This window comes from Panthera tigris, chromosome B3 (assembly GCF_018350195.1).
Source record: "Panthera tigris isolate Pti1 chromosome B3, P.tigris_Pti1_mat1.1, whole genome shotgun sequence".
NCBI lineage: Eukaryota > Metazoa > Chordata > Mammalia > Carnivora > Felidae > Panthera > Panthera tigris.
Genome location: NC_056665.1, coordinates 11,704,544 through 11,726,985, shown reverse-complemented (window position 1 = coordinate 11,726,985; position 22,442 = coordinate 11,704,544). Strand labels below are relative to the sequence as shown.

The following is a 22,442-nucleotide window of genomic DNA, read 5'->3' as shown; positions in this document are numbered from 1 at the left end:
CCGCTGTGCGGAGAGGTCGGCTGCTAGGGTGCTCACAGGTGCAGAGATGCAACACCCTGTGTGTTGAGGGCTCTTCTTCTTTAAAATGTTTATTTATTCTTGAGGGGGGGGCAGTGAGAGAGGGAGACACAGAGTCCGAAGCAGGCTCCAGGCCCTGAGCTGTCAGCACGGAGCCCCATGCGGGACTCGAACCCACAAACCCTGAGGTCATGACCTGAGCCGTAAGCCGGATGCTTCACTGACTGAGCCACCCAGGTGCCCCAAGGGCTTTTTTCTGCTGACAGACAAAGCACTGGACACAGACAGGTTGGGACACGCCCTTCTCCTTCTCCGGGATGGTTACATGGTTACAACCCAGTGTCGTTGCACAGGATGTTTGAAGGTTTGAAAGGAATAAGCATGGGGTATGGAGCCCAAATGTGTCTTCACTTCTCAGGGAGCTGCCAGGGAGGGCGGGGAGCTCAGCTCTGAGACTCTCTCGGGTCTCTCTTCTTGATGAAGCAGGAGTGTTGTTAGCAGTTTGGCTGTTCTGGGGGAGAGAAAGAGGCTGAGAGAGTCCTTCCAGAAATCTCTGCGCGTCCCCCACCTCTGTGTGTCCGGCTCGCGAGCCTGCTAATTCCATTCACTGTGAGTGAGGTTGGGTGAACCTGGCCTGTGCCCCGGGAGCTTGTGCTGAGACTGGGGCAGGGGTTGGGGAGCGACAGCCAGAAACCTGGGAACCGCTGGGAGGAAAGAACGGGGTGCTGTGGACAGCCAGGAGGGTTACCTCGCCGGGGCAGGAAGCTCTTTCCAGAGGAGGTGAAACTCATGGTGGGTTTGAAAGGAAGCACCCCAAGGCAGACTGAGGGGCGGGGAGGAGTGAGGGGGAGAGTTGACAGCATGTGTGATGTGTGCAGGTTTGAGCGAGTGGAGGGAGAGCCGGGGGAGCTGCAGCCGTGAGCCCGTCCCCCACCCCACGGGGCCCTCCGGGGGAGAACCCCAAATCTGCATGGCCTTGGGGAGGCAGGGAGATGAAACAGAGAGCCCTAGTGTCTGTGTCCACGGTCCCCTGGAGCTTCCTGAGTCACAGCGTCACCGGAGAGTCTGAAGCCAACCCCACGGCCCAGACTTGTGATGGGGCTCGCCTCCTTCTGGAGAGCTGGTGACCCCCCTGAGGGCGATCGCAGGCACCCAGGGTGACTGCTCCCCTCGGGAGGTGTGTGTAAACTCTGTTGTTTCCTTTCCCCCCTGTCCCACTGTGCTGTGGAGGGGCTGAGTAGTTGTGCAGAGCGTGGTGATTCATGGGGGGCCCCCTGCGCCCGCCCCGTCCTTCGAGCACATTTATTCTATAAGCACAGGGGTGTTCGCGGCTGCCCGGGGGCGTGGGCACAGACAGGGGCCTGGCGGACGACCCTGGGTGTGGTCTCGCGGCATCCCTGAGATGTATGTCCCCGGATCAGAAGGTGAGTCTCCGGCCTGTGTGCCCTACGTGAAGTCCGTGCCTCTGTGACTCCTCATGCTCTGCTCCTCCCGGATTCGGCAGGCCAGCGCCCAAGTCTGTTCCCCTTCCTAGGCACGGCCGCTTCGGTGGAGCCATTGGGAATCCAGTCCCTTCACTCGGGTCCCGTTCTTGGTCTTTGGAAGCTTTGAAAGCTCGGTCCCCAGTCCCTTGGTCCCCCTACATCGAACCTGCAGTGGATGTAGCCTGACTCTTGTGGGAGGGGGGCAGCCCTGGTGGGAGTCTTTACATCTGAGGTCCTCAGGCTGCATCTGTAGAGTGGGGGTGAGCATCTGGGCTCCGTGGATGTCAGTTGGGGGAGATTAGCCCCCACTCCCCAGCCCAAGGGAGGAGGGCGCATGTGGATGCTGGAAAAAAGCCACCCTGCACAGATTGGACACGGCTGTGGCCACTTGTCTTTTCCGCCCACCAGTCTGCTGTGTAGGGTATCCTAGTGGCCAATATGGGTGTATCTTTGTGTTTTTTCTTTTTTTAAAAGTGTATTTTTTATTTGAGAGAGACAGTGGGGGTGAGGTAGAGAGAGAGAGGAGAGGGAGAATCCCAAGCAGGCTCTGTGCTGTCAGTACAGAGCCCAGTGTGGGGCTCAAAGTCGTGAACTGTGAGATCACAACCTGAGCTGAAATCAAGACTCAGATGCTTAACCGACTTAGCCACCCAGGAGCCCCTGCTTTTTTTTTTTTTTCTTGAAAGTTTTTGTTAAATAATTTCAAGCCTAAAAAAAGTTGCAAAAACAAAAATAGTATACTCTTTTTTAAAACATTTTTTTGTTAATGTTTATTTTGGAGAGAGAGACAAAACTCAAGTGGGGGAGGGGCAGAGAGCAAGGGAGACAGAGAATCTGAAGCAGGCTCCAGGCTCTGAGCTGTCAGCACAGATGCGGGACTTGAAGTCTCTGTGAAATCATCACCTGAGCCGAAGTTGGATGCTCAACCGACTGAGCCACCCAGGTGCTCCCCAAAATAGTAACTCTTTACCCAAATTTTCCTGGTATAACGTTTCACCTCAGTCACCTTATGATGGCTCTGTGTGTGTGTACATAACAGATTTTTTTTTTTCCTGAACCATTTGAGGGTAAGTTACATATATCATGTTCCTTTCTGGCAAATACTTAAGTGTGTATTTCCTAAAAATAGGATGTTTGTTATCTTTTAGAAAATAGTTACCTGATGATGATGGCAATATTTATATTTGGGGTCATGTAACATTATGAAAAGAAATTCATTATTTTGTAAATTCTCCTAAATCCCCACTATTTTTACATGTATGATTTTTTGATGCCCATGATCAAACATGAGCAGAGGACATTGGTGGCTCTGACCTCACAGATTTTCCCTCCTCTCCTGAGTCTCTTCGGATGATGTCTTGAGTGGATTTAGGTTCCAGGCTTTCTTTCACTCCTGGTACTGTGGTTGGTGCCGGGGGTTTAAAGGTGAGTGAGCTCAGACATGGGTCTTGCCTACAAGGGGCCCCCAGCCTAAGCAAGAGCCAGACATGAATCAGATAATTGCATAAACCAGGGATTTGCAAACTATGGCCCATGGGCTAAATATGGCTGTCTGCCTGGTTTTGGTACAGCTCGTGAGCCAAGACTGATTTTTTATGATTGAAAAAGAATTAAAAGAAGCCTACCGTTTCATGACCTGTAAAAATTTGCAAATAAAATCTCAGTGTCCACAAATAAAGTTTTATTGGAACACAGCCATGCTCAAGCATGTTCCTATTATCCACAGTGGCTTTTGTTCCACAGGGGTGTTGTTGAGTAGTTGCCACAGAGAATGTAGGGCCCACAAAGTCGAAAATGTTTACTGTCTGGACTTCGACAGAAAAATTTTGTGGAGCCCTGGAGTAAACACCAGTAGCACTGCTAGGAAGGAGAAGTATAAGGAGAAAAGCAGCTCTGTACTAGGGGGTCTGCATGGGGAGCTAGGATCCTGAGCAAGGAGCTGAAGGAACGGAAGGAGTTACCTTCCAGATAGCATGTTCAAAGGTCCTGTGGTTGGGTGAGTGTGACCTATAGGGTAGAGACTGTGAGGGTCAGAATGGATGCAGGGTTCTGCCGAGGGCATTGACTGGTTCTTCTTTTTCTTTTAGGTAAAATCTATATCCAGCATGTTGGCATCCTGTGGAACGTTGGTCAGCTGCAGCCTGGGATGTGAAGGATCTGGAAGCTGTCTTGTCTGAGATGTTGAAACCAAAACAAACACTATGAAACTCTGGCACAGTTGTGTGTGTCGCACATCAGCTCAGAATATCACTGCAGGAGAGTCGCCTCTACTACCCTCTGGATGCCCCTTTAAAATGTCACCCTGTCTTCCTCAAGAGGGTTTTTGTCTTGCTACGGGGCAAGGGATAGAAACATTTTGACTTAAACAAAGTAACTTTAAGGCAACTGTTCACAAAAGTAAAGAGATCAGAAGTTAACAGGAACCTAAAAAAAAAAAAAAAGCCTAGAGGATATTCAGCTTCTAATTTCTGATATTCTGCTCTCCTGGATCTACGACATTCTAGACGTCTGACCCTTCAGTGGTCTTTTGGGTTTGGCCAAGTTCTGGCCTTTGGTGACAGCTATGTGAAAGTTCAAAGTTGAAATGTTTAGAGCCAGCCAGCCCTAGCAGAAATATACTGGTGTTTGTGGCTCCTTTTCTCTCCTTTTTCAAAAAACGGGTCCAGCAGAATTAGACATAGCTAGTTCACAAAGAATTTTGTGTATCAGGGAAAAGCCTATATGTATGTGCGTGTATGCATACATGTGTGTGCACACGCGTGTGCACATGTGAAATAACTTCTCCCTTTCTGGGAGGAAAAGACAGCACGAGGCAGCCTTTGGTTAGTAACATCCTCCGTGTGTTTCTCTGCCCTGTTCTACACTGTTGGGGCTTGGAAATGTAATTTTAGAAAATCACCGTGGTGATTCAGAGGGATGGGGATTTGGTTGCCTGAAAAAGGCACAGTGTCGGGGACCACGTTTGAAGTTGTTCTAGGCCAGGCTGGACCGGACACCCACCGGGACTCAGGAGGTGACAGCAGGAAGGCCCCTCCTGAAGGTGTGGATCAGGGGTTTGGGGGGGGGGCTGGCTCGTTTCAGAGCTGTGTGCCCAGACATGTGCTGGCTTCCGGAAACAGGGCCTTGGGCTGACCTCTCTGGTGGATGGAGACCTTCTGTCTTGCTCTTTTCCCGAGGTTGAGATTAGCTGCTTGAGCAGTGCCTTTGGGGCTCTGGGATTCTGTTCTCTCTGGAGAGGGGTTTTGCGTTTTTTATCCCCTCTCTTCTGGCATTCTGCAGGGTTCGTGCACTTTGCCTGCTTATGGCCTGTACCACCGCTGTGGGTGAAAACTCCGTAGCCGTTTCTGACTCGCCTGTTCTCAGGTTATTCAGTTTCCGGAGAAGGGCCGTCAGTGCTGCGGGGTCCACGGGTTCCCCAGTCCCTGGCTATCGGGACGGTGCGATGGCCTCTGCAGGAGAGAGGGGGGGGTGTCTGGGGAGACTGCTGGGGCAAGGGTGTGGTGCAGAGCCTGCCTGTACAACCAGCTGTGCCTCTGTTCCCTCTTTCGCATGTCCTTTGTTGACTTTCGTCCTGCTCTTCTCCGCCCTGTTTGTCCCTGGGGCGGGCCTGCTTTACCTCTCCCCCCACAGGGTACTCTCGGGCCAGAGCGGTGACTCAGTGGGACCGGCGCCTGGCAGCTGTGTGCCCTCTGAACCTTGGGACTGGAACCCTGTGCGGGGAAGCCGGATTCTTCCGCCTTACACAGAAACCCCGGTGCCGCCTTCCAGGTGCCTTCCGCCGGGCCTGGCAGGTGTGGCCGCCAGGAATGACCTTCCCAATTCCAGAGCTGCAGCACTGCGGGCTCTTAAATAAAAAAAAAATTAAAAAAAAAACAAACCAAAAAACGACCCTTTTGGCATGACCCATGCGTGCGTCGCTTTGGATGTTTTCTAAGCCGGAGGCCAGCGAGGTGCCTTCTGGTGATCAGGGGCGCGGGCACAAGGCCTGGAGGAGGGCAGAGGCGGGGGGCTAAGGGGGAGGCACCTGGTCCTGGTGGTTTAGGGAAAAGCTGAGAACGGGAATGGTGCTGGGGAGAGGCGGGCGTGCGGTGTTTGTGCACGTACGTGTAGGCACATCTGGTCATTTCCTGGGAGCTGCCGCGGGGATTTTGGAGAATCTTGGGGGTGTCTCCAGAGAAGAGAGTGTCAGAACGTGCTGGCTTGTTATTGCCTCCTACTACCTACCTGGCTTGGAGGGGCAGGAACGGGCCAAGTCCAGGCTGGGTCCGCCGGCCCGAGTGAGCGCCAGGAAGGAAAGCTGGCTATTTGCTTCCGTCCTCACGTGCTGTCCTTAGATGTTCTGGAGAAGCTGGGGGAGTGTCTCTTGCACTGCAGTCATCTGGGGCGGTCCTTTCTCCCAGCAGGGCTGCAGGGAAGGTGCTGTGGCGGAGGGTCTCCTGTGGGGTAGGGTCCTGTGGGCACCCAGGGAGGGGCCGGGCTGGGGGTGCAGAGAGGAGGCGTGTTCCAGAGTCGGCAGGAGGCCCCCAGGGTTGGCCGATACCTCACCTAACCTTCTATTTTGGGGGATTCAGTTGGGGATCAACCCCCGCAGTGCGCCCCCTTCTACACAAAGAAAACCCGCCCTTCCCGGTGTGCCGTCGGTACCTACAGAAAGCATGAAGGGAAAGGAGACTCATAATTATCAACTCCTTCCCTCTACCGCCCGTGTGTGCTGTCCTGGACGTAGTCATTATATGGCTGTTCTCACGTTGTGGCTGGGGCAGGTGGGGGGGGGTATGCGGGAAAGTTTGGGGCGTTGTTGCAAAATGACGTGTTGTAAGGAATTGGCACATCGTCCCTGAAAGTCTTGTCTCCCCTCCCTGCCCTGTTCAGTGGGATTCCTGTGTTTGGATACCATTTAAGTGCGATCAGGGGGAGAGGATCCAGAAGAGCAAGATCCGAGGGAATAGGGTGTGCCCATGCCCCAGACTTGCCGGTGAGACTGTGGCAACTGTGTCAGCAGAGTGGACATTGGTGGTGTCATTTCCTGAAGAGGGAAGGGGAGGGGAGGAGAGAAGGGGAGGGAAAGGAGTTGGAGAAAAGGGGAGGGCAGGGCAAGGGAGGGGACTCGGCACCAGGCAGTCCTCCCTGACAGAGCCGCCTGCAGCCCCCTCCCCGCTGCACACCTCTTCCCAGGGCCCCGGAACCATGAATTTGCAGGACCCAGTATTCCGTACATTTCTCCCCACTAACAGTTCCCTGGGTCTTCTGAGGGCTCGGGGTTAGGTCTTGTCTTAGGCAATCAGGTGGTTTCATCCTCTGAAACCGCCAGGGCCAGGGGTGAGTGAGCTCTGGGGCCTGGGGAGGTGTCTGCTGCAGCCCCCCCTCCCCCAGTGCAGACAAAGGGTCTCCCCCAGGAAGCCCCCCAGATGGCTCCTGCTGAGACAGGTGGGGGCCGGGGCTGACCTTGGGCCTGGTAGTGCTGGCATCTTGAAACGTTCTTGTGATTTTATGAGTGAATTCAAGAGCACTTGATGTGGACTCAAGGGCACACACACACAGTAGTGAAAACAGGGTCTATTTTGCATGATTTTTGGGAACCAGACAGACTCAGGTGGTTGTGAGCCGTACCCTATATTGCTACCCGAGTCTTTGGTCCACCAAGTAGCTGGCTGTGGGTCTCCTTGTAAACTGTACTCAAAATGTGCGGAGGTGAAGGGCGCCTGGGTGGCTCAGTCGGTTAAGCATCAGACTCTTGGTTTCGGCTCAGGTCGTGATCTCACAGGTTCATGGGTTCGAGCCCCGCGTCTGGCTCTGTACTGACAGCGTGGAGCCTGCTTGGAACTCTCTCTCTCCTCTCTCTCTGCCCTCCCCCACTAGCGCGGTCTCCGTATCTCTCAAAATAAATAAACTTAAAAAAAATGTGCTGAGGTGAGACACTTTTCTGGGTGTGGTTGGTTGGCTTATCTGCAAGCTCGTCCTCCTGGGGATGGGTTTTCCAGGAGCTTTGCACACGGGACAGGAACACAGAGAGCTCTAGGGTGTTGGCAAAGCAGGGGGCCTGGAGTCTTGGCCGCGTTGTTTAACCTCCAGCCTGTCCTGGGAGCTGGGGGCAGGTAGGCGTGTGGGGGGTTCTCCTCAGAGTCTGCAGGAAGACCAGCTGAGGCGTTGAGCGTGGTGTGGCGGGGGGTGGGGACTGGGAAGGAGGATTGGGAGGCAGATGGACGGACCCTCGTGCGATTCCTGGCCTGGCTGCTGACCAGCTGGGGGATCCTGGCCTCACTCCTCTCAACGGCCATATGAGAGCAAAGCTCCGCTGATTGTTGTGATCAAAGGAATGATCTAGCAAAGCGCACGCTGCAGGTGCCTGGCACAGAGTCACTCAAGACAATGTCGCTGCTGCCAGCCACATCACCAGAGGCGTTCGAGTCCCTCCTGTGGGCCAGGTGCGTTTGCATCCACTCTCTTGTTCAGTTCTTTGGAGAGTCCTTTTTGCAGGTGTCCTTCCTGGAACCCACTCGGGGTTCCGCTGTCCTTCCCACGGACCCTGGGCTGTTCCCATCGAGAGCCACACCTCCTCCTCCCGGGATCCCCGTTGGAAAACAAGTCTCCTGTTGGCCTAGTGCCTTAACAGCCTGGGAGTGCGGCCAACCACGTGGGGAGCCTGGGGATGGTCTTGGTCTTCTAGAGGACCAGGATCAGGAAGGTCTTGTCACTGCGGGGTCTGCTGGTTAAAGGGGACAGATCTTGGGCTGTGAGTCTCCTGGGCTCTCTAGCACTTTCCCCTGAGGGAAGGAGGCAGGGAGCTTCTCTTCAGAGGCCATTGCAGCTTACTCGCGGGATGGCCTAAGACGTCTGAGCTCTGGGTCAAGGACACTGAAAGGCACACGTCCCAATAGGCACCCCACACTCTGGAAGGCCCCCTTCTGTCTGTGGCCTCTTCACGGGCCCATGACCTTCCCTTTTCAGATCTCACGGTTGAATTCTCTCCCTGAATGTCCCTGGCTTCCGGGCGTCCTGCCTGGGCCCCTGGTGTGCCTACACCTTGGCTGAGCAGCTAGGGATGGGGGTGTGCAGGCTGCGGTGTCCACAGGCGTGCACGGGGCCCCTCACGATGCGGACCAGGCGGGGGTGCAAGAGAAGGGGAACAGGCTGCGGGCCGGGACCCTCTGCTGAAATCCTGACCTGGACGCGGCAGACGTCGGCAGCGGGTGGGCCCAGTCTGGGGGACTGACACCGGCTGCGCATCGGGGAAAACTGTGTGTGTGGTCTCCATCCTTGTTGTGAGCCTTGTTGTGCAACGTGAGAACCAATGGCGGGGAGACCAGCGGACGCCCACACGTGATGACGAGCCCGCTCTGGGTGCCCATGCCGTTAGGATGGACCATTTGCTAGATTGGAGTCGGGTTCACAAGGGATCTTCCCAGTCTCCTTTTTTTTTTTTGGAAATCAAAGATGTAGTAGGGTTGTGCTTTGACATTGCCACTGTTTTGACATAGCGTTGTTTTTCTTTATAATGACTCTCTCACTATAAGATGTGAGACCATTATTGATTCAGCTGGCCTTGACATCAGCCCTTGTTTTCTGATGCCCTCACTCTCCCTCCCAAGTCCCTCGAGGTCTTGGAGGGCAGCTGTGTACTTTCCTCTCCTTATTTTACTTGGAATCACTATCCGTGGAAATAATTGCTGGGCACGTTCTGGAATAGAAAGTGAAGAACAACGGAATTGTATGCTATAGAAATGGGATCATCTCATTTTCATTTGAAAGCTACCCAAGGGGCACATTGCTCTGCCTCGAGAATCCCTCCACGTTCACCCCTCGCTCGTGGAGAGGCTGCAAGGTCAGGCAGGCCAGCCTGGGGATGCCCAGCACCTAGCTTGGACCCTTTGGCTGAGGCAGTTCTCAGCTGCCCACACCGTGAGTGTTGGGTGGGGGGGGGGGGAGGGAGGGAGGGAGAGATTTGAATGAGATAAGGTGCACGTGGTGGGTGCCCGATAAATGTGTCATTGTATTACCTGTGCAACAGGTGTTCAGGGAGCCACGAGGCACGATGGGGGGTCTGCTGGGCCACGGAGGTGAATGGCCCAGACATGCTTCTGTCTTGGAAGGCTGGTAGAGTAGAAGGAAGCGGTTGGCACACAGAGCCCCACCTTGGTCACCCTCTGCTTTACTAAGACATCTGTAACACCAGAGCATCAGCTACTATTGGTCGTGCTTTAAACAGCTTCTAGACGCCGTCTTGCGAGCTCAGGCTCTAGAGCCAGACTCGAGTCCCGGTTCTAATATTTACCAGCCATGGGACCTCGGGGGCACTGCTCTGACCTCCCCACGAGCCCCTCTGCTCATCTGTAAAAGGGGCGCAGTAGCACCCGCCTCATCGGGGCGCTGCAAAGTGGGCGTGTCATCAGCGCTAATGTGTTCGTGTGTCCGGCACCACTCAAGTAGCTTCTGGTATCCTTTCTGCTCTACAAGCTAGGAACCGAAGTATGGTAGTGGACGTGCCCAGGTCCAAAGCCCCGAGTGCTGTGCACAGTGCTGCATCGCTACCCGGTGCTGGGTCTCGGTCCCAGCCCGGGAGGCCACGTTCCAACCAGGGCCTGCTGCCTGGAGGTCCCGCTGCAGCCACATGGTTCCAGAGGCCCAGAGAGGGTGCGGGCCCCTAGGGCTCTCCTGAGGCCGCTTTCTTTCCCCCTGGGCAGGGCGTTCGTGGCCACAGGTGCTCGTGCTTGGGACAGTGGGGTCCACAGGTGTAGCACCTGGGCAGAGGGGAGAAGGGAGGGTGGGGTGGGGACTGGAGGGTCTGTCTTTACTTGGAAAATCCAGCTCCTCCTCTGGGATGAGAGTGATTTCCTAAAAGCAGAATGAGTTCAGCCTTGGGGACGCAAAGTAGGTTGGAAGGAAGATCGGACCCGGGTAGGGTGTCTTCTTCCTTAACGTCTCCCTCTTTCCATCCTTGCCATGGGCCTTTCAGAGCAGCCGACCTCAGGGTGAGACTGGCCCATCGTCCCAGGGGATCCCACAGCCCCCAGGGGTACTACTTTCTTTCTCGAGGGGCATGCCTGTTCCTCAGATGTGGGGGTCTTGCCCAGAATCCAGCTACTCCGTTCCGTATCTTTTCTGAGCATTTGGGAACTTGTGGATCGTGTGTTCCAGTATTGGCTCTGGAACACGTGGCCACCATATAGACATCACCTAGTGCCAGTGTCTTCTCGACTCACCTAAAATAGGACTTGGAATGTTACGAGAAAACGTTTCAGAACGACTTAAATAGAATTTTGATAAAAAGTGGATTTATTATAAAAGTGATTTTTTTTAAAAAAAATTGGTGACATTTTGGAAGTAATTGAAAAGGAGGTAAAATAAGTTAGCCAGAGAATAGTAACCCTCCACATTTTGGTCGTGTTTTCCTCTGAATTTACCCCTGTCTCCGCCCCTCCCCTACTTCTTCCCTTCTCTCTTTCCCTTCCCTTCCTTCCCTTCCCCTCCTTCTCCCTTCCATCCCTTCCTCTACCCTCCTCTTCATTCCTTTCCGGCTCCTCCTCTCCCCTCCCTCCCTCCTCACTCCCCTCTTCCCTTCCCCCCCTTCCTTCCTTCCTTCCCTCCATCCATCATTTATCCACTCATCATTTGCAAACATTTATTGAATGCCCACTTATGCCAGGCTCTGTGTTAGTTGGGAGGTTCAAGAAGTTGAGTCTAGAAAAAGACCAGATGTAGGACTTCGGGGATGATGGAGAAGAAAGGGCTGTGACAGGCACTGGGGGCTGGGGTGGGGACTCAGAAGCCCTGACAAGGGAGGGACCAGCTCTGCTTGGATGATGAGTGACCTCTGGACTTGTGTGGGGGTGACCTTCACATTCTTCTTTACAACATTGTGGCATAGCACTGGATTTTTGCACTCAGTATTATGAGCATTTTTGGTGCTGCTATTATGAGCATTTCTGACATCCATAAATATTTAAGACAATTATTTATTTAAAAAATGTTAATGTTTATTTTTGAGAAAGAGAGAGAGCATGTGCGCAAGAATGGGAGAGGGGCAGAGAGAGAGAGGGAGACATAGAATCTGAAGCAGCTCCAGGCTCCGAGCTGTCAGCACAGAGCCCGATGCAGGGCTTGAACTCACTTGACTGTGAGATCGTGACCTGAGCTGAAGTTGGACGCTCAACCGACTGAGCCACCCAGGCGCCCCTAGACTCAATATGATGAGTGTTTCCGGTGCGTCCGTAAATAGTTAAGACAATTCTTTAAATGGGAACCTTAGAATTGGATTTTGTAGGATTGCCACCGAGTGACCCTGTCCCTAATCTCCATTGGCTGAGGAGGGGAGAGGCCCCAGCACCAGGTACAGGGAGCGAGGCCTCTGGGGTCTGCACTGGCCCCCAAGTGGAGCCCAGGTAATGGCTAGTTTCCTTTCCTCCTCCTCTTTCCTCCCCTTTATGCCCCTTCCAACTATTTCAGCCTGGCCAAGAGGAGGCTGAAGCCTGTGTGAGCGCGAAACTTGGCCCACCGCTGTCTGTCCTTACCTCTGTGTGACCAGGGGGCTTCGGCTCGCTGCCGGGCCCACAGTCACCACTGGGTTGTGTGTGGTCCTGACCCTCTTCTGTCCTTCCCCTGGTGGACGGCCACTCAGTGGCCATCTGTGCCTCACTGACCGGAGCCCGTGGAGGGTCAGCTGCCGGCCACGTGGAGCCTGCCCAGGGAGGGCTCTGTGGCCAAAGTGAGCTGAAGCCCCCCAACCCCTCAGAGCTCCGCCAGCCTTGTCCCCCTATAGGTATCGCCCCACAAGGAGCCCCCGGTGGTTCTGATGTGCACGCTGGGTTCAGAACCACCAGTCTTCTTGGGCTGTGCCTGGCCCTGAAAACAGCCGTTGTGTGAGGTTTGGATTCCGTCTTACCGGTTTTCCATCTAGTTGTCCCTCAGCCACTGACTTGAGACAGTCACCTCTGTGGTAGTATATACTAAGTTCTATGTCAAAGTTTTCTGTTGAAAGCTTTTGCTTAGCTTAGCTCCATGGTGTTGGTAATTGTCCTGGTACTAGGTCCTAGGTCCCACCTGAAGTCTGTGCCAGAGGGTCCCGCACTGCGGAACAGGAGGACATGGGGGGATTTGTCACTTGGGGTCATGGAGTCCAGTGTCCTCGTGCTACGTACACTTGAGGAGACTTGGGGTCCTAGAGTTTATGGGAATTCCAACTCTTGCCTCCACAGGAGGGCAAGCTCCCTCTGAGGCCCGGCTACCTGCACCCAGAGCCCTAAGCAAGACTCAGCAGGAGGCCCCTCCTCTTCTTCCAGTTCTTTCTTCTACACCTGTGCCTCATTGTTTTCCCACCCTGTCCAGGCGAGGGTGCCGGGGTGTGTGTGTGGGGGGGGGAGGTCACAGTACACCTGACCCATGTGCCGACTGGGAAGGGTGTGGCCACTGCACTCGGGGCAGAGAGTGGATATGGGCCATCTATAAAGAACCTCAGATTCACAATGTGGGGCTACCAAAGAGAAGCACCATAAGGTGCTTCCTGAAAGCAGCTCGGTGACCCAAGGGACTCAGGAGTCTGAAAGCCTTGAACTTCGTCCTCAGGGGGACAGAGAAGGACTGGGGAGAGCGGTGGCCCCACCTCACTGGCTGTGACCAACCATGGCTGTGGCTGCTGGGGCTTGGCTGTATGATCTCTCAGTCTGGGGGCTGTGCCGGAAAGTGCCTGCCCTGGGAGGAGGCAGTGCTGGAGCTGGGTGCTCTGTGTGGGGGTGCCAGAGTCCCCAGAGCGGGGAGATGGCAGCCGGGCCCTGGACTGCCAACAGCCAGGCCAGCGGGCCCCACAGGAGGCCCACTTGGGGACCACTGTGAGGTCCACCAAGGCCAAGGCCACACAGCCTTGAAGACGCGTGAGAACTCGCAGGCCTGTGGCCTGACTCTGCATTTCCAATAAGCACCCCGGGGAGGCCAGAGATACCGGTCCAGGGAACCACATCCTGAAGAGCAAGGGTTTAGCTTGCTTTTTTCCTGTACCCTGCTTCATTGTCACTCTTCGGCTTTCTGAGGTCACCTCTGACCTGCCCCCTCTTCCACAATGGTCCCCAGAGACAATGATGCCCTCTGTATTAGAATCTCACGGAGGTCCCAGCCAGACGGTCCCATGTGCCGACTCCACAGACCATCCCTGATACCGAGGCCCGGCGCCCTGCAGGAGGGCCTGGAGCAGGGACTTGAATGGGGTGATGGCTTCCTTCCCATGCCCACGAGGGCCACCTTGTTTGGAGGAACGGGGTTTCCAGGATGGAAACCATCCTGGATGGCTGGTGCCAGGAAGATGGCCCTGATGTCTGAGAAGCAGCCCAGTAGGAGGGTTGGGTGCCAAAGCACATGAACATGTGGCTTTTTTCGTGAGCAGAAAAGACTTAAGAAACAAAACAAAGCCACTATACTACAGTTTCCTTTCCTTCTCAGCAACCTACAAGTGAAAAAAAAAAAAAAAAAGCTTCCATTTGGAAACGAGAAGGTCTAAGCCCTTGAGAGCCCATTGGACACTGAAGGCTGGGTTGTCACAGAGAAGATCTCACCTTGGCGTCCCAGCCGGGTCCCAGCACCCTCCCAAGTGTGACACAGGCAGGTGTCAGGCAAAACGGGCCATGGCTGGGACCTGCAGTCATCGGGTATGGCAGGGACAGATCAGCGCTTTTGGGGGGGGGGGCGGGGAATCTGTCAGCACTGCGGGGGAGGCTGGGCTGGGGGCAGGGGAGGATTCAAACGTAAAAAGACGTTGCCAGACGCTCGCTCGCCTGGGTGGCCGAAGAGCTCACTTTTGGGAGAGGAAGATGGCGAATGGGGCAGTTTCCCACTGTCCAGGGAAATGATGAGCATGGAGAGGAGGAATAGAGCAGAGTATTTGGAAACTAACCAGGCGGTGACACAAAGTGGCCCGAGGAAGAAATAGATGCAGAGGAAAGAGAAAGAGAAAGTGCCCGGAAAACTTCAGTTGCAGTAGATAAAAGGTTACAGGTTCGAACTTTGCAAGTAGAGGTAGAGTCAGGAGGCTCGTGCCAGAGGCTGGCAAACTTGTCTCTTTGGGAGATTGTCAACATTTTCAGCGTTTTGGTGGGGGGGGAGGGGTCGTGGTGAGAATTTCAGACGTTTGCCCCTGGGGTACTGCAGATACGTTCAGGGCTTCCTTTGCACCTGAGTGTCAGAGAAAAGGCAAACGGGCAGACAGTGGGGTCAGGAGGACAGCAGGGTGTTGGGCCCCCGGCCTGACCCCCAGAAGAAGTGAGCGACGAGGAGGGGAGGGCTGCCTGTTTCACCTGCCGGTGCTGCAGGCTGGGTGTGTGAGTGGTGCCCAGTGGGCATTTTGGGGCAGCGCATGTCTCTGTCCAGTGAGACGCAGATGCCTTTCCTAGGGCAGGAAGATGGCCTGAAGCCTCTGTGCACTTGAGAAGACAGAGAACATGTGTTATGGAAGTCTGCATTTGAGAAAAGCAGTGTGAGTCAAGGTTTTCTTGCCTCCCTCCCTCCCTCCCGTGTGTGCTCACCTGGAGCCTTTGCCAGCCGGTGCTCCCCAAGCCCCACCCGCGTCTCGCCAGGGTCCCCCGGGGTTCCAGACCTCTCCCCAGCATCAAGGTCGTCCGCATCATCTTTGGTTCAATGTCTGCCCTCCTCCCCTCCTCTCCCCTCCCTGCTTCTGACCAGCTGCTCGCTGTGGGTTCTCGGGTTCTCGTCACTTCCTCACCTCCCCTGCCATTGTTGGCCTTGGTGGCCCTCCTCCCCTCCAGGCCCTCCTTCCCACAGTCTGAGCTCCTGTGGAGTCTCCTAGCTGCTCTCTGAGAGACCCTGGGGCAGAGCCTGGGGGGCTGAAGCCCAAACACCACCCTTGGGGGGTGGTCTCAAGCACTCTCTGACTCAAGTGCTTCTGTGGTCAATAAAGCTTCACTGCCTCCCCATTGCCAACAGATTAAAAGTCCAAACTCTTTAACTTAGCTTAGGAGTCTCTCCGAAGGCTGCTCTGTCTTCTACCGTGACCCTCCCCGCCCCCGCCCCCTGCCTGTCCCTGAACAGCCCTTTTGTCAGTGCCCGTGTGCACCTGTGTCCTCAGCGGTTCCGCGACATGTCACCTGCACCGCCCCGCCCCCCAGTCAAGGTCCAGTTCCAGCCCCACTTTTACGTGGTGCCGTGGCCTACCAACCCACGGCCCCGTCTCCCCAGAGCTTTATTCTCTGAGGTGTCCAGGCCCCGGTGAGATTTAAGGTCTAAGGAGCTCAGGCAGGCACAATCCCACCGTCGTGGGCTTTCTTTGGAGGCCTGGGGGCCTGTGACCATGGGGTCGCCTTTGCCTCCTGATTTTTGCCTTCTGTACATCTGCGCTCCCCTCGCCACATCACCCCGGGTGCCAGGTGCAATCAAAACTCTATCACATAAGAGACGTGGAGGCAGTGTTTGGGTTTTCTGGAGGCCGTGGGCATGTTCCTGAGAGGCCTTACCTTGTGCACCGCAAACACATGCACACACTTTTACAAGGGTGCCTTGGACATTCCTGCCTGTAAGCGTTCTTTCTGTCCCCCATCCCTGGCACTGGAATGTTCCCTTGGCCCCAGGCCAGCGGTGTCCAGCCTCCTACTCTTGCCAACGACACTCTTTTTACTTGCCCTCTTGCCTCGCCCTGCTCCCATCACCCCCCACCACAACCCCCAACCAAAAAATCCCAAATCCCCCTGCTCGTCCCGTGCAGTAGTGGGTTCACCCTGTTCCCTGTGCCCTCAGGCTCTGGGGCCCTCACCTTCTACCACAAGGACTGATCAAACCCTTTCTCACGTGCCCCTCCCCCCGCCCATATCATTACTTCTCTAGGAAGGTGTCACAGCTATTCCTGCCCTCCTCCCCCCTCTTCCCTCCCCAGGCACTTGTTGATGTATCTGTGACATCATCAGAGAACACTCACTGGCCCAGCCTTCCCCGTGAGGCTCCCTCCAGCTTCCAGGTGGACACAGACTGTTAATTCTCTTTGTGCTCAGTACGGGGTCTCCCACTGGGACCAGTGAGGCAGTGACCACTTTTGATAGCAACAATGACGGTAGTATGAAGACATTGCCGGTAAATGAATTTGGGAGTGTTTTTAAAATGGAAAAGAGTCGAGCAGCACTGTCCTAGAAGGGTCCTACTCTAAAAGCGCTGGAGGACACAGGCTCCTGAAAAGTCTCGTACAAAAGGAGGAGACAAAAGAAGAGGAAAATGAAGGGAGATGAGGAGAAGGGCTCCCAGTATTCCTGGAGGAGGAGGAAGTCCGTCACTGAAGCAAAGGCCGGGGGAAGGCCTGTAGCTGGCTGTTCAGAGTCTCTGGGCTTCACAGGAAGTGCTGTGATTTCATTCATTTGCTTGGGGAAAAAATTAAAATAAAAAAACCCCACCAAAACAACAACAACAAAAAACCAAACAGCTGAGCCCTCCTCTGTGCTAGGCAGTGTTCTGGGAACTGTGAACACCCTCGTGGACATAACAGTCTTGGCTTTGGTGTCTGTGGAATTCGTACTAAGAGAAGTCAGACGTCAAGCGGATGAAAGTCCCCCGTTGTTGGGAGAGTTCTAAGGGGTGGGAGCAGTGGTGGGCCCTCAATTGGATCCGAAGGGACAGGAAGGGATGGGGATGGGACAAGGGAGGCCTGGGAGTGAGCCTCAGGAGAAATGGCCAAGGGGTGGGATGTGTCCTGAGCCCATCGAAGAGGGGTACTTTCCTCTCAAAGAGGCCGAGCCCTTTTCCCAGTGTTAGACACCCTCCCCCGGCAGGGCCACCTGCTTCCCAACAAACCCTCCTGGCTCCTTGCAAAGAAGACTGGGGGAAAAGATGGTGATGGGTTTTAGTGGTTTCAGTTTTCTAAGTTTTTGCATTTCTCTTATGGAGAAGGGGCCTCCTTCATGCACGCAGCTCTGATGTCACAGAGAACCTGCATCTGGGTCCAGCTTCATCCCAGAAAAGGGCGCAGTGAGGGCTCGTGATAGCATGGGGAGCGGTCAGGTATGTTTCTGCCCCGTGGGGCGGGCACTCCAGTGTCCTTGTGAGGTGACCTCCGTGTCCTTCTCAGGGAGGTGGCCTGCCAGGAGTTCCCGGATTTCAAGGATGGCTCTTCCTGTGTATGAACGATTTGAGGCCTAGGGTGACGTTAACCTTCTTCCAGAGAAGACTTTCCCTGCTTTTCTGACAGACGCTTGCTGGCAGTACGAGGGCCGGGGCCACCATCATGCAGGCTCGAGGCCTGGGGTTCCCTGAGTCAACCAGAGGGTGCGGAGTGAAGCCACAGGCCCATGGAGGGCTGGCTCAGTTCTGGTTTTCCTTTGCTCTGGGGATGTACGCCTTCGGGGTAGTGGTTGGCGAAGGGGGGGGCGGTGCTCAGTAGGGCCCCAGACTGTGGTGGGCGCTGGGCAGTGACTTTTGCCCACAAGCCCATCGGAATCACAGCTTAGTTTCTAAGCAGATTCATCTGGATCCCAGTGCCCTCGAGGCAAGAGCAGATTTGAGAGCTGGGTTTTCCGTTCTGGGTTTTCTTCTCTGCGACTCTGCTCATCAATTCCTCACTAGCTTGTCATCTCTTTGATGCCTTTAAAAAGAGTCTTTCTCTTATAATATCCCATCTGTTTTTTAATTAAAAAAATAATAACTTTTTTTTTGGGGGGGGTATGGTTTCAGTGACCTGATGGGCCATTTCCAGAAACAGAAGTCTTAGTTACTTCTCTAGGCTCCTCTTTGCCGGCGGGAAGTTTCATCCAGCAGAGCTCTTTGTGGGGTGGGTGCCGGGGGGGGGGGGGGGGGGGGAGGTGGGAGGTGGGAGTCGGGGGGTGGGGAGTGGGAAAAGGCAGAGAAAGGCCGGCTGGGCTCTAGGGCAGGCAGACGAGGCAGGCGCATCCGGGCCTTTGGAGCAGGAAGAGCTCAGAGGCACAGCCTCCCGTCCGAAACTCCCAGGAAGGCTTGGAGGGTCCGGCATCTGAGCCACCCGAAGGGAGCCTCCAGAACCGGCACCTTTGTTCACCAGCTGGCAAGTCTGTGTTTCTCTAAGGGGTTTTGGGCATGAGGACCACCCACAAGGAGAGAGGAGGCAGGAGTGCTGGATGAGCCTGCAGACCTTGGGAGGATGGGAGAAGAGAGATCAAATTGCGTGCAGATACAAAGAGCCGGCATACTTGTAGGGGACCCCTGCTGAGGCCGTTCGGTAGGATAGTCCACGTTTTTTCTGAACTTAGGCATTGGTATAGAAAAAGAGGCCCAAGTGGAAATCAAATGACATTTACATTTCTTCACATTCGCCTCGATTCTTTTTTCATCCGTGTATGTATTTTACATAGATAAAAGTACATGCATGCATATGTATATACAGCGCCTTCTGACAGTGGCCCGCTTCTGCCGCGCTCGTGGGTGCCTGTGCCAGTGACCCCCTATTTGGCCTGGAGCCCATCGCATTTACATCTCTCTTTTTATAAATATCTAATAAGGAAGAAGACAGAGGCCATGGGGGATGCTGGATCCAGAGGGTCTGGCTGACAGCTGGGTGCTCAGGGGCTGGACATACCCAGGGAGCCCCAGGGACAGGAGCTGAGTGTAGGTTTTTTTTCCCTTCTGTTTGGAGTGAAGTGCCATGCGCGCTGCAACGGTAAGCCATCTCTGCAAACCCCTACCCTTCGTGCATATTTCTAAAATCCTTTGCAGGCATGGTTTAATTACATTTGGAGGCTCCTGCCATCTCTTGGTCCTGCGGCATGCTGGGGGCATAAGTGGGTTTCCTGAGGACCACACTCTCATTTAACCCTTCTCTCCAGGACGTGTATGTAGCTTCCAAGTTCCCATCATTATTAATGCGTTCAAGAACATCCTTTTTCAGGTGTATTGCAACGCCTCCTGTCATCACTTCTAAGGGTTGATTCCTGGAAGTGGGTCACGGAGGGCAAAGATTCTTGGTATATTTGATAGTTGTTTTTGCCTTTACCAGGAGTTGCTACCAGTCAGTACCTCAAGAAGCCACATACGATGATGTAAATCTTGCCCAAGTGGCCCCACCCCCTGCCCCTGTTAATGTGCCTTGTCCTGATTCCACACTTCCCAGCCCTAAGGTAAACTCCAGATGCATCCTGGAGACAGCCCAGGAGGAGAGAGGAGAGGTCCAGGGTGATGGAGGAGACTCTAGACCTCAGAGGATCGGAGAGGAGGGGGCAGATCCAGGGAGGTGTGTCTGCAGGACCTGCTGGTGTCCCCTGGGACAGAAGTCTTTCTCTTTTTTTCTAATGATCACCCTTGGCCTTGGAGTTTATCTGTTTTGGATACCCAGGAAAACCAGGTTTCTGAGCTTGCAGGGGCTGGGTGGAGGGAGGTCCTCCACTTTCCTGCTGTCCTCCCGTGGTCTCTAGGGAGAAACGTGCACCTTGGTGGTGAGCCAGCTGGCCTTTCTGGCATCCAGCTTGGGCAGCCTAGCTGGCAGGGGCTCTCTTCAACTACATAATTCCACATGTCTACTTTCGGTCAGTAAGGAACCCATCTTGATTCATTCATTCATTCATTCATTCATTCCACAAATATTTACTGAGCACCTACCATGTGCCAAGTCCAATTTTGGGCACTGGGGACACACTGATCTACAAAACACACCAAAAACCCTACACCTGTGTAGGCTTCACATTCTCAGGAATGTTCTAGAATCCCTCTCCTCCAAGTCACCCCCCGCACCCCCAGATTTATTTGTTCCTGAACCAGCACGGTCCCCGCTCTAGGACTTGTATTTGTCAGCCCAGGTGCATGGAGTTTCTTGAACTTCCATCACTAACCTTTTGGGGCTGGGTAGTTCCCTCCGTGGGCAGAGCAGAGCTCCATGCTGGCACCAGCAGGCTTTTGCCAAAGGAGGAATTCAAGCTGGGGGGTGGGCTGTGAGGGGGCCAGATGCAGCCCGTGGCACATTGCCTGGGACTCAGAGGTCAGCTAAGGGAGTGACGGCAGAAGCTTTAAGCTTGAATGTCAGGACCCCAGGTCGTGGCATTGCTGGGGTTTTGAGGTCTATCTTCAGAAGACTGTAGCAATTGAAAAAAGACTTGATCCAGTTACGGTATCTTCTGGATACTTTCATTTGCATTTTCTTTCCATTACATGGATTAAGAAATGGGATATATAACATATTTACATGATTGCAATTTAGCACTTCTCAAAACATGTACGTGACCGAGCTCCCCTACGACGCGCAAGTCACCAGCAGGCTGCCACCATGAATACAGCGGTTAGTTGAGGGCCTTCCCCATTGCGAGCACATTTTGGGATATTTTAATTGGGAATTGGGGAGAGAGTATATATCAGGTTCTGCCGTGCAACATGTCAACAACGCACTTTGCGTGTGCTTAAAAACATAAACTCTAAAAGCATCCTGGAGGGTTCAGGAAGACATCTTAGCCACTGACAGCCTAGCCTCCGTCCCCAGCCCAGGTATCGCCTTAGGTTCCCACTGGTCATGATTGGTGCTGTGCTGACAGCAGTAGTTTTCTTCCTAAGACACAATTCTCCTCTAAAGGACAATTCTAAGGGTGGAGGGAAAGCACCGTCCCTCCTTCCAGAACACCTTGGTTTTTCTCTTTTAGACACAACATTTGCATGATGTCAGTATCCTCAGGCCTGCAGAAAGAGCTCGGTAGGTGAGAACACATTGGGTCGCTGTATTTGATTGCTTTTCTGGAGCCCAGTAAAGGGTACCGTTGTTTCTAGGAGGCCGCTTCTTCCATTTTGTATCCAGCTCCCTTTCTAAGAGTTGGGTTTACCTGGCAGGGGGGACTCTCGGGGTATGTTTGTTGAATTGAAAAGCAATCCTCAATTAGATACCTCCTTGGAACTGGCTGCCAACTCTGTCTTCAAATTCAAATGGAGATATACAAAGCTAAAGTTGACATCTCCAAAATGTTTTAGGGCAAGTTTATGAATGTGTAACCCTTCATTTAAATTGCCACCTAATTTTCTCTTTCCCTAAGTTATCAATACCCAGAATTGTAAATAATTGAGTTTCATTAACCATTCTTGAGTCACTTGTTTGACTGATAAAGGAAAACTCAGGTCTTTGAGATTATGTTAGGGTAGGCCAAAGTGCTCTTAACAAATAGACCCAAGATACAATAGAGCTCAAGGGCAAGAGACGTTTCTTTCTTTCTCACCTAATAGTCCAGGCACATGTCCTGGATGGTTGGAGATGGGGCAGAAAGTATACTGCTCTGTGCATTCCTATAGAACTCACACGGAGAGTGGCTCTGCCATTTTCAACAAGTGGCTTCCAGGGTTGCTATTCTGGTCATCATCACTCCAGCTCATGGGATGTGGGAGCGTATAATGCTTTTCTGGGCTACCTGGAAGTCATCCACACCTTCTTTCCACAATGGAAAGAACGCAGCCCCGTGGCTGTGCCTATCGACCATGACAGGGAAACGGTGACAGCTGGTCAACCAGACACCTGACAGTCTTGGAAATGGAGGATGGATTTGGGAGGGAGTAGAGAGATTCGTCAATCTGGGATCTGGAAGAGATCGTCGGGATCTCCTTGTCTGATGGCCAACCCAGCACAAGCATGAATCTCCCCGCTTGCAGAGCTGTGCTGCCGTCATGTATCTAGGCTGACTTTCTGATCTAGGACGTTGAGGAACGCTAGACATCGAGTCTACAGGAAGAAAACAGGAAGGGTCTCTTTCAGACACAGGCTTTTGTCACTTGACAAAAATATGACACCGAGGAGGGAGAAGCGACTTGCACGGGGAGCCCATCTTTTGTGGCCCTGGGGGACTGGGATGGTGCCATATAGTCTTTCCCTTTGGTGTGGCCGCCCTCTCTTCCCCTCAAATTCCTTCTCCCCTCACACCGCCCCCTGTCACAGCACCCCAGTCATCCCGCCCAGCTCCCACCCCCTAGACGCCTAGCTTGGCCTCTTGCGGGCACTCATACATGGCTTGGACTGCTGTCTTCCCAGTGGCA

The 22,442-nt window shown here is 53.9% G+C and overlaps 1 protein-coding gene and 2 long non-coding RNA genes across 4 annotated transcripts in view; 1 reads left to right on the top strand and 2 right to left on the bottom strand.

The window, feature by feature from the left end:
* Positions 1 to 3,672, top strand: part of FAM174B (family with sequence similarity 174 member B) — a 33,578-nt gene extending 29,906 nt beyond the window's left edge. The window contains exon 3 of the mRNA XM_042988129.1: positions 3,590 to 3,672. Coding sequence (XP_042844063.1) covers positions 3,590 to 3,593 — 4 coding nt within the window. The 3' untranslated portion in view covers positions 3,594 to 3,672. The remainder of the gene's footprint in view (positions 1 to 3,589) is intronic.
* Positions 3,161 to 7,267, bottom strand: LOC122239384. 2 transcript variants are annotated; one of them, XR_006218402.1, is made up of 2 exons: positions 5,727 to 7,267; positions 3,161 to 5,346 (listed from the first exon to the last, which is right to left on the bottom strand). It is a non-coding gene; the product is annotated as an uncharacterized LOC122239384 (long non-coding RNA). The 2 variants fall into 2 exon arrangements; XR_006218403.1 differs by having other exon boundaries at positions 3,161 to 4,951.
* Positions 7,268 to 14,345: 7,078 nt separating this feature from the next.
* On the bottom strand, positions 14,346 to 16,125 carry LOC122239383. Its single transcript, XR_006218401.1, has 2 exons — positions 15,008 to 16,125; positions 14,346 to 14,905 (listed from the first exon to the last, which is right to left on the bottom strand). It is a non-coding gene; the product is annotated as an uncharacterized LOC122239383 (long non-coding RNA).
* Positions 16,126 to 22,442: the final 6,317 nt, after the last annotated feature.